Source organism: Gekko japonicus, unplaced genomic scaffold, assembly GCF_001447785.1.
Source record: "Gekko japonicus isolate JY-2015 unplaced genomic scaffold, Gekko_japonicus_V1.1 scaffold322, whole genome shotgun sequence".
Lineage (NCBI taxonomy): Eukaryota > Metazoa > Chordata > Lepidosauria > Squamata > Gekkonidae > Gekko > Gekko japonicus.
This window is the reverse complement of record NW_015163616.1, coordinates 353,165-365,916: the sequence shown is the minus strand read 5'-3', so window position 1 is coordinate 365,916 and position 12,752 is coordinate 353,165. Positions and strand designations below refer to the sequence as shown.

The 12,752-nt window shown below is 47.3% G+C and overlaps 1 protein-coding gene across 1 annotated transcript in view; it reads left to right on the top strand.

Moving 5' to 3' along the window:
* Nucleotides 1-12,752, top strand: part of LOC107107164 (ADAMTS-like protein 3) — a 263,683-nt gene that overhangs the window by 83,450 nt on the left and 167,481 nt on the right. The window contains exons 5-6 of the mRNA XM_015407420.1: nucleotides 8,427-8,584; nucleotides 11,964-12,075. Coding sequence (XP_015262906.1) covers nucleotides 8,427-8,584; nucleotides 11,964-12,075 — 270 coding nt within the window. The remainder of the gene's footprint in view (nucleotides 1-8,426; nucleotides 8,585-11,963; nucleotides 12,076-12,752) is intronic.

The window sequence follows — 12,752 nt, the reverse complement described above, 5'->3', positions numbered from 1 at the left end:
GGGAGCTTCTATCAGGACGAGGCACGGTTCGTCTCCTTTCTCCCCTCCCAGGCGTTTGAAGCAAACTGGACCATTCGATCTGGAGTTTTTACCCTAGTCTGTGGGAGACCCTAGAACAAGAGGGAGTTTTTTACCCTCCTAGCTTGCCTCTACAGGAGGAAAAGCGGAAGGGGGAGGGCTTTATCGACCCTGCGGTGGGAGACTTGGTTTGGCGGGGAAATATGGCGGCCGCCATCTCACCTCCATCTGGAGCCGCCCTAGGACCTATAGTCCTCTCACTCACGGCCCATAGACCAGGAAGGAGGGGGGGAGATTTGCCTGAATAATAGGCGCATGTCTCAGGGCAGTCTCCTTTAGAGAGAAATAAGCCAGGATATAAACCTGATGCTAGCCTCATTCCCCCTACCCTCCTACAGGGCCACGCTCATGGCTGAGAAGATGAAGCCAGGCAGCTTGCAAGAAGGAGGCAGTTCCTGTGGGGAAGCTGTTCCAGTCAGGCCTCTTGATTCTCAGGAATCCCAAGTTCCCACGGATAACCTAGCTGGGGACCCAAGGGAAGCCATTAATGCAGACATGCTTAACTGGTTTAGAGAGATGAGGAGAGAGTTTAAGGATTTGATTAAGGAAACTCTCCAGAGCTCTACCCCTGAAAATTCTTCTATGGGAAGGGGCAGGACGCTCAAAAGAACCAGAGATAGAGTGGCAAGCACCTCCAGGTCACCTGCCAGACCTAACCCCAAGAAGCACAGGTCTTCATCCAGGGAAGGTAGTCCTCTGTTGGATCCAGCTGAGTCTGATCCAGAAGTTTCCTCTTCTACGTCTTCTGGGAAGGAGGAAGGGGAACTTTCTGCAGAGGAAGAGGAAGAGGCTGTACCAGCGGTCCAATCCAGGCTCTTCCCGCAACAGCTATCCTCACGTCTCTTGCCTAAAGTGCTAAGGATCCTAGATCTCAAGTCTAGACCTAAGGAAGAGGCTGAACAGGAATCAGAATTTCAGAGTGGAGAGAAAAAAACGGATGCCAAAGTTATCAGTTACTCAGCCGGGGATGCCGCTCCCGACCTCTTTTTACAACATTATGAAAGCGGAGTGGGGAAACCCAAGGCTAACCATCAACTTTTCTCCTAATTCTATTCCTTGATGCCAGAAGCTACAAAGAAGCTTAAGCTACCGGTCGTGGATGATCCGGTTACCAGCTTGTATTCAACTTCAGTGTTGCCTATGGATGCGGATGGGATGCCTAAAAACCACACGGACAGACAGGTGGAACAGGCCCTCCGCAAGAATTTTGAAGCCTTGACTTCGGCCATCAAGGCATCCACGGCGGGTTCAATGTTCACAAGAGCAGCGTACGACTGGGCTACGAACCTAGCGTCGGCAGGTAGTGGGGCCCCTAAGGAATTTAAGGACAAGTTAAAGAAAATCTCCTTAGCGATTGCCTTCACTGCAGATGCGACCCTGGATGTGCTGCAATTATCTGCCAGGGCTCTGGCTTGCAGCGTAACGGCAAGGTGGAACAATTGGCTTCGCCATTGGGACGTAGACTCGTCAGCACAAGCAAAGGTGGCGGCAGTCCCGTTCAAAGGGATGAATCTGTTTGGAGATGGTCTGGACTGGTACTTAATAGAGGATAAGGACAAGAAAAAGGTCCTGCCCTCTAAGAGAAGGGACAGTAAGCCAAGGAAACATTTTCAGTCCTTTCAAGATCAAGAGAGGACAGAAGCCTGCCTACACCAGGCCCTTCAAGGAAAAGTGGTAAACGAAGCAACGCAGCGGAAAACCTTTCTCCGCCACTAAGGGCGCACGATCCTCCACCAAAGACCCCAAGAAGGGAGCGTCCGCGTGACTACCCACCCCCTTTAGAACACCCAAAGATAGGAGGATGGCTGATGGCCTTCTCAGACCACTGGAAGTCCTCGGTGTCAGATCGCTGGGTGCTGGACACAGTATCCCAGGGATACAAACTAGAGTTCCTCTCCACTCCCCCCCAAAGATTTATAAGGATGCCCAAGTACCACTCTCGGGAGAAACACCTCCAGATCAAAGAGGCCATTCTACATCTCTTAGACATTGGAGCAATAGAGAAGGTGCCTCCGTCCCAGCAGGGACAGGGCGTATACTCCATATTCTTCATGGTACCAAAGAAAAGCGGGACCATGAGAGCCATCTGCACGCCTCAAAGTAGCGCTGCTTGAATCGGCCCTTGCTCCTGCCTCAACAATGGAGGAGAGACCGTCTACATCTACATCGACAGCTTCGACATCGAGACCTGCCTCCGATGTCAGCCGCCCGACACCGAAGCTCCCGACATCGAAGGCACGATCGTCCGCCTCTACGCCAGTCAAAAAGAAGGCTAAGGCAAGTACAGAGCTTAAGTCCGCAAAGAAGGGCACCTCCAAGTCCCTTAAGGCGGTGAAGAAGGGGAAGGAAGCGGTGCCTGCACTGGGTGGTGCCCCTATAGTGCCTCCCACTCCAACGGCAGTATCGATATCAGAGGCCCAAGTCCCTCCACCGATACCGACCATCACAACTAACAGTAAAGACCCTGAATGACCACGAATTCATAGTGAATATGGAAAAGAGCCACCTCCAACCTTCTCAGCGGCTACTTCACCTAGGGGTGGAGATAGATATGGCACAGGACCGGGCCTTCCTGTCTCAGGAACGGGAACAGAAAATACAAGCCCTGATGGAAGAGGTGTTAAGAAGCGACAAGACGGAGCTTATGACCTTGGTCAAGTTATTGGGAATGTTAGTCTCCTGTCAGGAGATTGTTCAGTGGGCACGTTTCCACGCGAGACCTCTGCAAAGGTTCTTTCTTCCCCACCAGTGGGCGATAGCAAACAAAAGATTCAAAATGCTGCAACTGCACGTGTCTATACATTCTAGAGCTGAGGGCAATTCGTCTCGGTCTCCTGAAACTTGCAGAGCAACTGTCAGGTCACCATGTCTTAGTTCAGACCGACAACACTATGGCAAATGCCTACGTCAATCGCCAAGGGGGCACCAAGATTCAAAACCTACATTTGGAAGCTTCCAGGCTGCTTTCTTGGGCAGAAAGTCACCTACTATCTTTGAAGGCCAACCACGTGGCGGGAAAAAACAACGAGCTGGCAGACTGGTTAAGCTGGAAAAGGCTGGATCAGTCGGAGTGGAGGCTGAATGCGGAGGTATTTGACATGATATGCAGCAAGTACAGGAGCATATGCATGGACCTGTTTGTGACAGAATCGGACCGTCAAGTTCCAAAAAAATTTTCACAAGAAAGAAATGCCCTAGCACAGGGAACCAACGCGCTGAACTGCACATGGCCTCAGGGCCTCCTTTATGCCTTCCCGCCACTGCCAATAATCCACAGGGTGCTGCAAAAGATTTTCCAGCAAAAGGCAGAGGTAGTGCTCATAGCGCCCTTCTGGCCCCGCCAGTCATGGTTCCAGGACCTTCAAAGACTAGCCATTACGAAGCCCTGGCATCTCCCTCCACAGGAGGACTTGTTAACTCAAGGGCCGACAAAACATCTGAGGCTGGAGTTACTCACTCTAGCAGCATGGAGATTGAGTGGGAAATGCTAGTGGGGGCAGGTTATCAGGTTAAGGTCATAGACACCATGCTGGCGTCTAGGAAGGCTTCCACTAATAAATCATATGAGCATACCTGGTTGGTTTTCCACTCCTGGTTCATGCACCAGAGGATAGATCCCCTCAAGGCTTCCGTTAAGTCAATCTTGGTTTTCCTTCAGGATGGGCTAGATAAGGGCCTTAGCACTAGTACCCTTAGGAGACAGGTGTTGGCCATCTCTGCTGTCCAGGGAGCGAAACATGGTGTCACTTCTTAGGCATCCTCATATTAGAAGGTTCCTAAAGGGGGCTTCTTTCCTTAATCCCCCACCTGTTCACAGGTTCTCTACATGGAGCCTTAACACAGTATTGAGAGCTCTTTGTAAACACCCTTTCGAGCCAATGGCCTCCTGTCCTCTTAAGGAGTTAACGTTCAAAACCCTATTCCTCGTAGGTATTACATCAGCTCGCAGGGTTTCCGAATTGAGAGCTTTGTCAGTTAATAAGGAAATGTGTGTCTTCCATCGGGACAAGGTGGTCCTTCACATGGACCCAGCCTTTGTCCCGAAGATAAACTCAGTTTTTCATAGGACAGAGGAAATCGTTCTGCCATCCTTTTGTGCCAGTCCACAACATGAGAAAGAGCGGGAGTGGCACTGCTTAGATGTCAGGAGGGCCCTTAGTTTTTATATTGACAGGACCAAAGAGTGGAGAAAATCTGAAGTGCTCTTCGTGTCCTTCAGAAAATCTTCTTTGGGGACACAGATTTCCATTTCCACAATAAGTAGATGGATCAAGGGGTGTATAATCTTGGCCTATAAGGCAAAAGGGTTAGATCCTCCAGAGGGGATCATGGCGCATTCCCTTGGGGGGGCAGCCACATCAGTGGCATACCATTCGTTCCCCTCATTAGAAACCATATGTAAGGCGGCCACGTGGAAGTCAGTTCACTCTGTCACTAAACACTACAGAGGGCACAAATTGGCATCAGCTGAGGCCGCCTTTGGACGCAGGGTGCTTCAACACACTCTGTAAATGGGGATGCGGTTTTTCCCGCCGTGCAGTTTTCTGCTTTTCTACGTCCCAGACGTGAGGAATGTCCCACAAAGAACCACTGGAGAATGGAAGGTTTCTTTCACTTACCATGAATCTTCCTTTCTCGGTGGTTCTGAAGTGGGACATTCCTGCCCACCCTGGGTTTTTTTGGGGGGTGCGCCTCCCCTTTTCTAGTTACAGAATTGTGGGGAAGCAAAGTTGGTATGGAGTAGACCTTTTTGCCTTGGCGAAAAGTGCGTTTCTATTCTGTGTTCAGTTGATTATATTAGTTAGTCTCTCTATGTTTTGGGAGGATGTTTCCTTCTCTTTAGTGCCTTTCCGGCGGGGGTTCAATATAATGGGCTTGAAGATGACTGGATCGCCTACAAGGGGATAAGCCCCTCCCCTGTCTAGTTTAAAGTTGGAGCTGACCCTGCAGAAGGAGGCGGAGCTTATCCCAGACGTGAGGAATGTCCCACTTCAGAACCACTGAGAAAGGAAGATTCACGGTAAGTGAAAGAAACCTTCCATTCCCCATCTGTAACAGGGAGGCAGTGATTTGTTTGTTTGTTTATTTCCTTTTTGCTCTGGCCTTTCTCCCATTGACCCAAAACAGCTTGCGTTGTTCTCCTCTTTTCCATTTTATCCTCACAACAACCCTGTGAAGGAGGTAGGCTAGGCTGTGGGGCTCTCTGGATACTGGATACCTCTCAGGGTTGTTGTAAAATTGACTGAAAGGATGCAGAAATATTGGAAAGCCAGTGTGGTGGGTGTTGGACTGGAATCTGGGAGACCTGCATTCAAATTCTCACTTGCCATGACACAAGCTTTTAGGGTTGCTGTGAGAATAAAATAGAGAAGGTAGGACCATGCTTCCTGTTCTGGACTTCTTGGAAGCAAGGGTGAGATTAAAATGTATTCGATTGCTAGCACATGAGGCAATAAAAACACAGAAAAAGCGCTATATAAATGCTGAGTATTATTTTTATAAAAGGTTAGATTCCTTTATCTCCTATGGATTAGAAGAGCTTTAACGTTTACTTAAATTAGTCCTACTATTTTTAAGTAAATGTGACAAATTACTTCCTCTCTTTTAAACTGAATGGGGTTGGGTACATTTCTGTCTAGACACAGTGGGCCAAGCATGTCCCTCTTCCAACCCCCCCCCCCTTTGCTTTCTTTGGAAGTAGACCAAGGATAAATTTGGACCAGCATTTTATCTAGAGTGGGGGGGGGGGAGAAAAATCCTTGCTTCTCTTACATTATCTCTTTTGCTTTTAAGAGCTCAGAGAACGTTTCTGCTCAGGAGAGAATTCAAAGTGGTTGCAAGCCACTAGTGAAAGCTTTGTAATGTATTGTAGGAGACAGACAATTTTAGGAACTGAAAAGTCTCTCCCTGGTTATAAGAACTAATTTTGAACTGGGGGATGAAAAAGTTGCCCCTGTGCTTCAAAAGAAGACTTCTACCACAGTATTTAAATGTGCAGAATTGAATATAGATTATGTATTCTAATTCTTTCAAAATTGTATCTTTTGTAATAATCTGCAATCAACAGTGAGCAAAGTCCACAGCATGGGATATGGAATTCGGCTTCAGCAAAACAAACAGGGAAGAGCTTGTCTATTTGTTGAGCACAATTCAGAAATTTTGACCCATTCTCAGTGAGACCAGGGGTGCAACAAGGTCCAAATCCCTTTGCCCCCTGTGGTGACAGCAAAGGGGTTCTCTGGCATCTTGAACCCTTCAAGCAGCTCAGGCACAAGGGATTCTGGGATATCTTATTTCCAAGGCACCTGCATGTGGGGGGAGAGGTTACTGCATTTGCCACAATTAAACATCACATTTCCCATAATAATATTTAAGGCATCAAGGATGGGAGTCTCACAGAAGACTCCCAGAGAGATTTCTTTGCTGCTGTCTTCAGATAGTAAATGTGGAGGCAGGAAGGAAAAGAAATCTGAACTGGCAAGGAATTTTTGTGTTTCTAATGCTCGCCTTAGATTGAAGGTGGTTCTTTCAAAAAATCATAACCCAAATCTGTTAAATACAAATTCTAGCAATGTGTATAATGTTTGACCAGTCTGTGTAATGTATGAACTTGGCCTTCTGAGTCTCTCATAGTACTAAATAGTAAAGGTTTCCCTTGCTTGAAAGCTAGTCGAATTGGACTCTAGGGGGCAGTGATCATCTCAATTTCCAAGCCAAAGAGCCAGCATTGTCCACAGATGTTTCCATGGTTATGTGGCTGGCATGACTAAATGCTGAGGTGCACGGAACACTGTTGCCTTCCCACTGGAGTGGTACCTGTTTATCTACTTGCAATTTCTTGCTTTCGAACTGCTAGGTTGGCAGGAGCTGGGGCCAGAGGTGGGAGCTCACTCTGTCACGCAGTACTAGGGCCTCGAACTGCTGAACTACAGACCTTCTGGTCTGCAGCTCAGCGTCTTAACCTCTGAGCTACCGCGGCTCTTCTCGTAGTACTATGCTAAACTAAATCATTCCCTTTCAGGTTCATGGACCAGGGCCAGGGCCTTTTCAGTGGCGGCTCCTACCTGATGGAATGAGCTCCCGGAAGAGATCAGGGCCCTGCGGGACCTTTCACAGTTCTGCAGGGCCTGCAAGACAGAGCTCTTCCACCAGGCTTTCAACTAGGAGTCGCCACTACCAACACCACCAACTATTTTGTGGTAACAACGGGGTAATGGGATGGCCCATTATAAAGATCTTGCCACAGTATCACGATGGATCGGTACCGCTGAATCGGGCTTTTGGCTAATATCTGTAGGTCACCATCTTGATTCGATCTGCATGATGAACATCACTGAGCACTTTATTATTGTTAATTATGGTTGTTTTTATTATGTTTTATATTGTTTGTAAGCCGCCCTGAGCCCATTCGCGGGGAGGGCAGGATAGAAATGCAATACATAAATAAAGAAATTGACTTAGAATGGTATTTAGGATTGCACTGTTAGGCACTGTGCTATGTCAGCCCTCTGGATGCAATCTCAGAAAGGCTGCAAGCCAAAATTTTATTCCATGGTCCTATGCCCTCTGCCTAAGGTTGCCAACCTCCACTTAGGGCCTCTCCCAGAATTACAGCAGATCTCTGGACTACAGATGCCGGTTCCCCTGGAGAAAATGGCTGCTTTGAAGGTCCCCCACCCTCCCCAGGCTTTGCCCCCAATCTCCACAAATTTTTTAATCTGGTGTTGGCAACCCTGCCCCAATGTGATGTATTTACCTACTGGCACCAGTAATAGGAAATAAGGACTGAAAGCCACCTGACTCATATGATAGGTCCTGACCTATAGGCCCACCCCACCTCAGCTAGCGGGAACCATCATCCACACCGTGCTGATACCAACTTTGGCAAAGAAGGAGGCAGGTGGAGTCCCCAAGGCACAGCTGAGCTCATTGTTGCGTGGGTCTGGGAGAGAGACTCCACCTTCCCCAGTGTCTAATTTCTTCTGTGCTAGGATGTACAAGACCATCCATTTTCTCTGTATCTCCTGGCCACAAACCAGTGGCTCAATCTGTTTTTATTTCTATCATATGAAAATAAAGTTTTGGCTTTGATAGAAGAAACATGACGTGGCTGTTTAAGTCTCTTTTTAAAGGACTAGATTAAGCAGCGTTCATGGCTGACTCCTTGTTCAGCTGACAGCAGCTGTTACCGCTGAAAAAATATAACATATAATGAAGTCTGCTTGCCTGCCTTTTTTTACGGCTGTGTCTTCATCACTTCTTACAACCTGTATTTAGTGCGTGCCAATTTTTTTTGTCTTGCAAGGATTTGCCTGAACTCAGTGAACGGCACTGTTTTTCTGTTTCAGTGGTTGAATCAAAGACATTACAGGGAGACAGCAGAGAACACAGTTTTGACGCCCCCGGAACGTTCATTGTTGAAAACACAACTGTTGAATGTCAGAAGAGTTTGGACAGAGAAACTGTAAAAATTCAAGGTCCCCTTGGAGCTGATTTCATTATCAAGGTAAGATGTGCATTTGTGTGCAATCTGAGTTCTGTTTGCCAACACACTTGAAATAGCTGGAAATAAATGCTCATCTAAGTTAGGACATATCTAGATAGCTATCAAACTTTTGGCTTCAAAGATGAGCCAGTATTTTTGGCAAGCAGGCTGCAGTGAGACACTTAGCAAGAAGGCCAAACGTGATTTGGTGGTGAAAATATGGTGGCTCCCTCAGTAGAAGGTTGCTCAGACTTGGGAAAGGCAGCTGACCTGGGAACTTTGTATCGTACTGGATTGGCCCTCTTGTATCACCTGACTTCCCAAGCTAAGCTAGGAAGACTCTAGGCTATGATGTGAATGTCTCACCTGGATCAGTCAGGAGTTCTCTCCTCCATCCAGCAAAGAACGAACATCTCCTCATTTGATCTCTTCAGTGCCTGACAGAAGTATATTAATGGCATGCAGATCTACAGGAGCCTCTTCCATGATCTGTAAATTTTAGAGGCTTCATGTGATAGAGCTGGGAAGACATGGGGTTTGAATTACAGAATCTCTAGGCTCAGGCTTGGGAATTATTGATAGGAATAGAGTATACCACCCCATCCAATTCTTCTTTACCCTCCCTTTGGTGAACTTCAGATGCAACATCAAACCTTTATTGGTACAAGAATGAACATGGGGGATTCTTGGACTTGCTTGCTTCCTGCTTCCTTTGAGTGCAGATCGATAATAAAATGTTTCTACTTTTGTGGCAAGCCAAAGCAAATTATAGACTACCATTATTTGTTGTATCTGAGCCACAAACTGTGGTTTTTGCTATCTTATTTCCAAATCAGGATTTCAAACTAGTGTTAAATCAGAGCATGCAGGATTTCTGAAATGACAAACTGTGCTTTGTCATTGTGTGTAAAGCATTCCATTGTCTCAGTTCAAATTGTGTCAGCCAAAGGCTACATTCTGATGTGCCAGGTCCATTCATTATGGCACTACCAGAGTAACCACATTATCTAGAGTATCCAGACCCATCTTGACCAAGGCAGGCCTGCTTCCTGTCAGAGCCTGAAGCACACCAGGTGGCCATTTAGCTGTCCTCTGGGAAGTCTGTCTAGGTAGACAAGAGCTTAGCTAGAGATCATGAGTTCAGGCTTCACCTGGCCCCCCCCCCCCCCCCCTCCCATTGTGGCTCTAACATCAAACTTTAATGGAACCAGAAAGAGAGCAAAGTTCATTTGAGAATATGGAGCCAGACTTCTTGGTACATTAGAAGGAGACGCTGTCATACTCCTGAACCCTTGACTGTGGTTAAGAAATTGGGAGTGATCCATGGGAACTTCTCTGCAGGTTCCTGGCTCCCTTTTCGCTGCTTCCCTCTACCATGGCCAAGGCTGGTTGCTGGCACCAGCCTTAACCATAATGAATGCAAACCAGGTTCTCTTGTGAACCAGGAATTTGAAACCAAGTTCCCTTCTTGATTAATACCAGAACCACATAAAAAGATCCTGTTTGGATCAGGCCAAAGGTTTATATAGTCTAGCATGCTGTTTTCAGTGGTGACCAAACAGATGTTTCTGGGAACATTACAAGAAGGGCATAACAGTCATAGCCTTCCAGTCTTGTTTGCTCCTGGCAGCTGATATTCAGAAGGATCCTGACCAAAACAAGTGAATCAAGTTCTCAGTAAGTCATCACAACGTTTTGGTGTCGTACATTCCAAAAGTGAATTACATGGTTGTGAGAGAAGGACTTTCCTCCTTTCATCTGTCATGAATCTGTTGTTCTTCGGTTTTGTTGAGTGCCTTGCTGATACTATGGCTGTGGTTACACGGCAAGGCAATTGCGCTTTCTTCCCGATGTAATTAACACCGGAATATTTCCCCCCCCGAGTTGGGATGTTCACACATCCCTCCCTGAGCTGCAAGCTCACCTTCCCAGCCTGCCCACCTCCCCTCCCCCAGCAACTTTCCAGCCACCGGCCCAATGAAAAGAAAAGGAAAAGGCACCTTTAAGAAAAGGAAAAGGCAGCTTTGAAAGAGTTCTCCTTTCCGCCCGATGCTGCTGGCTAGCTGGGCACGCTCCCCGGCCCTGGGGGCTCCCTCCCTCCCTCCTAACGCCGCCGCAGCTTCGGGAACTCCTGGGGGGAGGATGCCAAAGCCCGCTCGCCTGACAGCCCACCCACCCCCTTCCTCCCCCAGAAACGTTCAACGCCGCCTCCATGCCGGGGGACGACGGGCAGGACTTTTCTCCAAGCAGGATGAGTGCTTGTTTACTCAAGCGCCCAGCAGGAAGGTGCACGGCGCGAGCCACTCGTGCTGCTCCGGCGCCGTCTCCGCCACCTGCTTGCCACCCCCATCTAAGCTGCCGGAGCCCCCACCTCTCGTTCCTGCCTCCACGGATGCTGTAAGCACTGACATTATTATTATTTTTTTTTTAAAAAAATTGACTTCTTAAGCGAATGCCTGCCCATGCGCTCAAACCGGAAGCTTTAAAAAAAAAAAAACTTCAGAGAGTGTTCAGACGGCCCTATTTGCAATCATTGCGAAAGAGGGCTGTTCACATAAGTGAAATCGCGCGTTCAAAGCGCGAGATCCAGGAAAGTACTTGATTTTCCCGGGGTCAGGAAAACCCGCGGGTATTGCGCGAGTGAGCCTGCTTTGATGCGGGACGCGGATTGGCGCGTGTAAACAGAAACTTAAAATGCGGGAGGAAACAGCGGCGAATCCCGATCAAAGGGACAGTGTGAACGCAGCCTATGAGAGAGGAGGAAATCTGTCTGTCTGTGGTAGTTTTTAATGCATCTCTTTCATGTCTCTATCCCCCCCCCCAACTTAAAAGACTTATACACTTTTTGTCTTTGCTTATAGGGAACATGATCCAGTCCCTGGCTCGAGCCCTGTTTAGCATTAACCTTAAATATCCAAGGGGAAGGGCTTCAGAATTTGCACAAAGGGGAGAAGCTGGGAGGAGGGAATGCATAGCCTCCATTTTGAGTCCTGCTCTCAAGTTGGCCGTTTGGCCAATCTGGAAAGGTTTGGTCAAGTGAAGGGTTAGGTAACATTTCATTTGATCTGAAAACATTAACCTTACCTGAGTAACAGAAGTAAGACATTGTAATCATCAGTCAGTTTGGTGCTTACAAAATCAGCAGTGCATACCTAAGCAGAGTGTTTTGGGCTTAATGGAATATTTGATGGTAGCCAAATGACAGGCAGTCAGTTGACCTTATTTGGCATCTTGCCAAACAGACCTGCTCCCAGTCCTGTGCCATTCTATATTTTCTCCCTGTGTAATGTTACTTTAGCATGTAGTTCTCTGTGCTGTGTTTGTACATGAATTATTCTGCGTCAGGCCACAGAGCACTGACGCAAGGGGTGCAAATCTGTTGTAATGGGACTCTCTTTAGGCCAGGTACATGGCCCCGAAAGACAGCGTGGTTCAGTTCTTCTTCTATCAACCCATCAGTCACCAGTGGAGGCAGACGGACTTCTTCCCTTGCACTGTGACATGCGGAGGCGGTGAGTTACAGATGTGGCTGGGAAATGTGTACAGCTGTGGATTGCCAGTGGTGGATTTACAGCTTTCTAACTGCGATTAAAAAAAAAAAAAGCTATAAATTCATGCTGTGCTGTAACTTTGGGACTCTTTCCTGTTTGCATTTTTTTTAAAGTGCAAAAGGTCAAAGCTTGCAGCTAATTAAGTAGTTATAGATATTTTTGGGATTTTCTTTTGTTCTGCTGTTCCATAAGAAAAATTAATCTGTTTTCAAATACCAACTTGGAGCACAGCTGACAACGGTGGTATTTCAGCAGTGGTGACATTTCCCCTGGTTTTTCACTTAAACAAAATAGTATTTATCCTTCTGTTCTTAGAGCCATATGTAAGGAACCCTTCGAACCAATGGCTTCTTGCAGTTTGAAGGCTCTCTCATTCAAAACAGCCTTCTTGATGGGCATTATGCCGGCTAGACGGGTTTCAGAATTAAGAACCTTATCCACGCACAAAGAATTGTGTGTCTTCCACAATGACAGGGTGGTGCTATGCCCAGACCCAGGTTTCATTCCTAAGGTGAACTCAGCCTTCCATAAATCTGAACAAATAGTACTTCCATCCTTCTGTCCCAACCCCAAGCATGCTAGGGAGAAGGAATGGCATTGCTTGGATGTGCACAGAGCACTTGGTTTCTATTTGGATA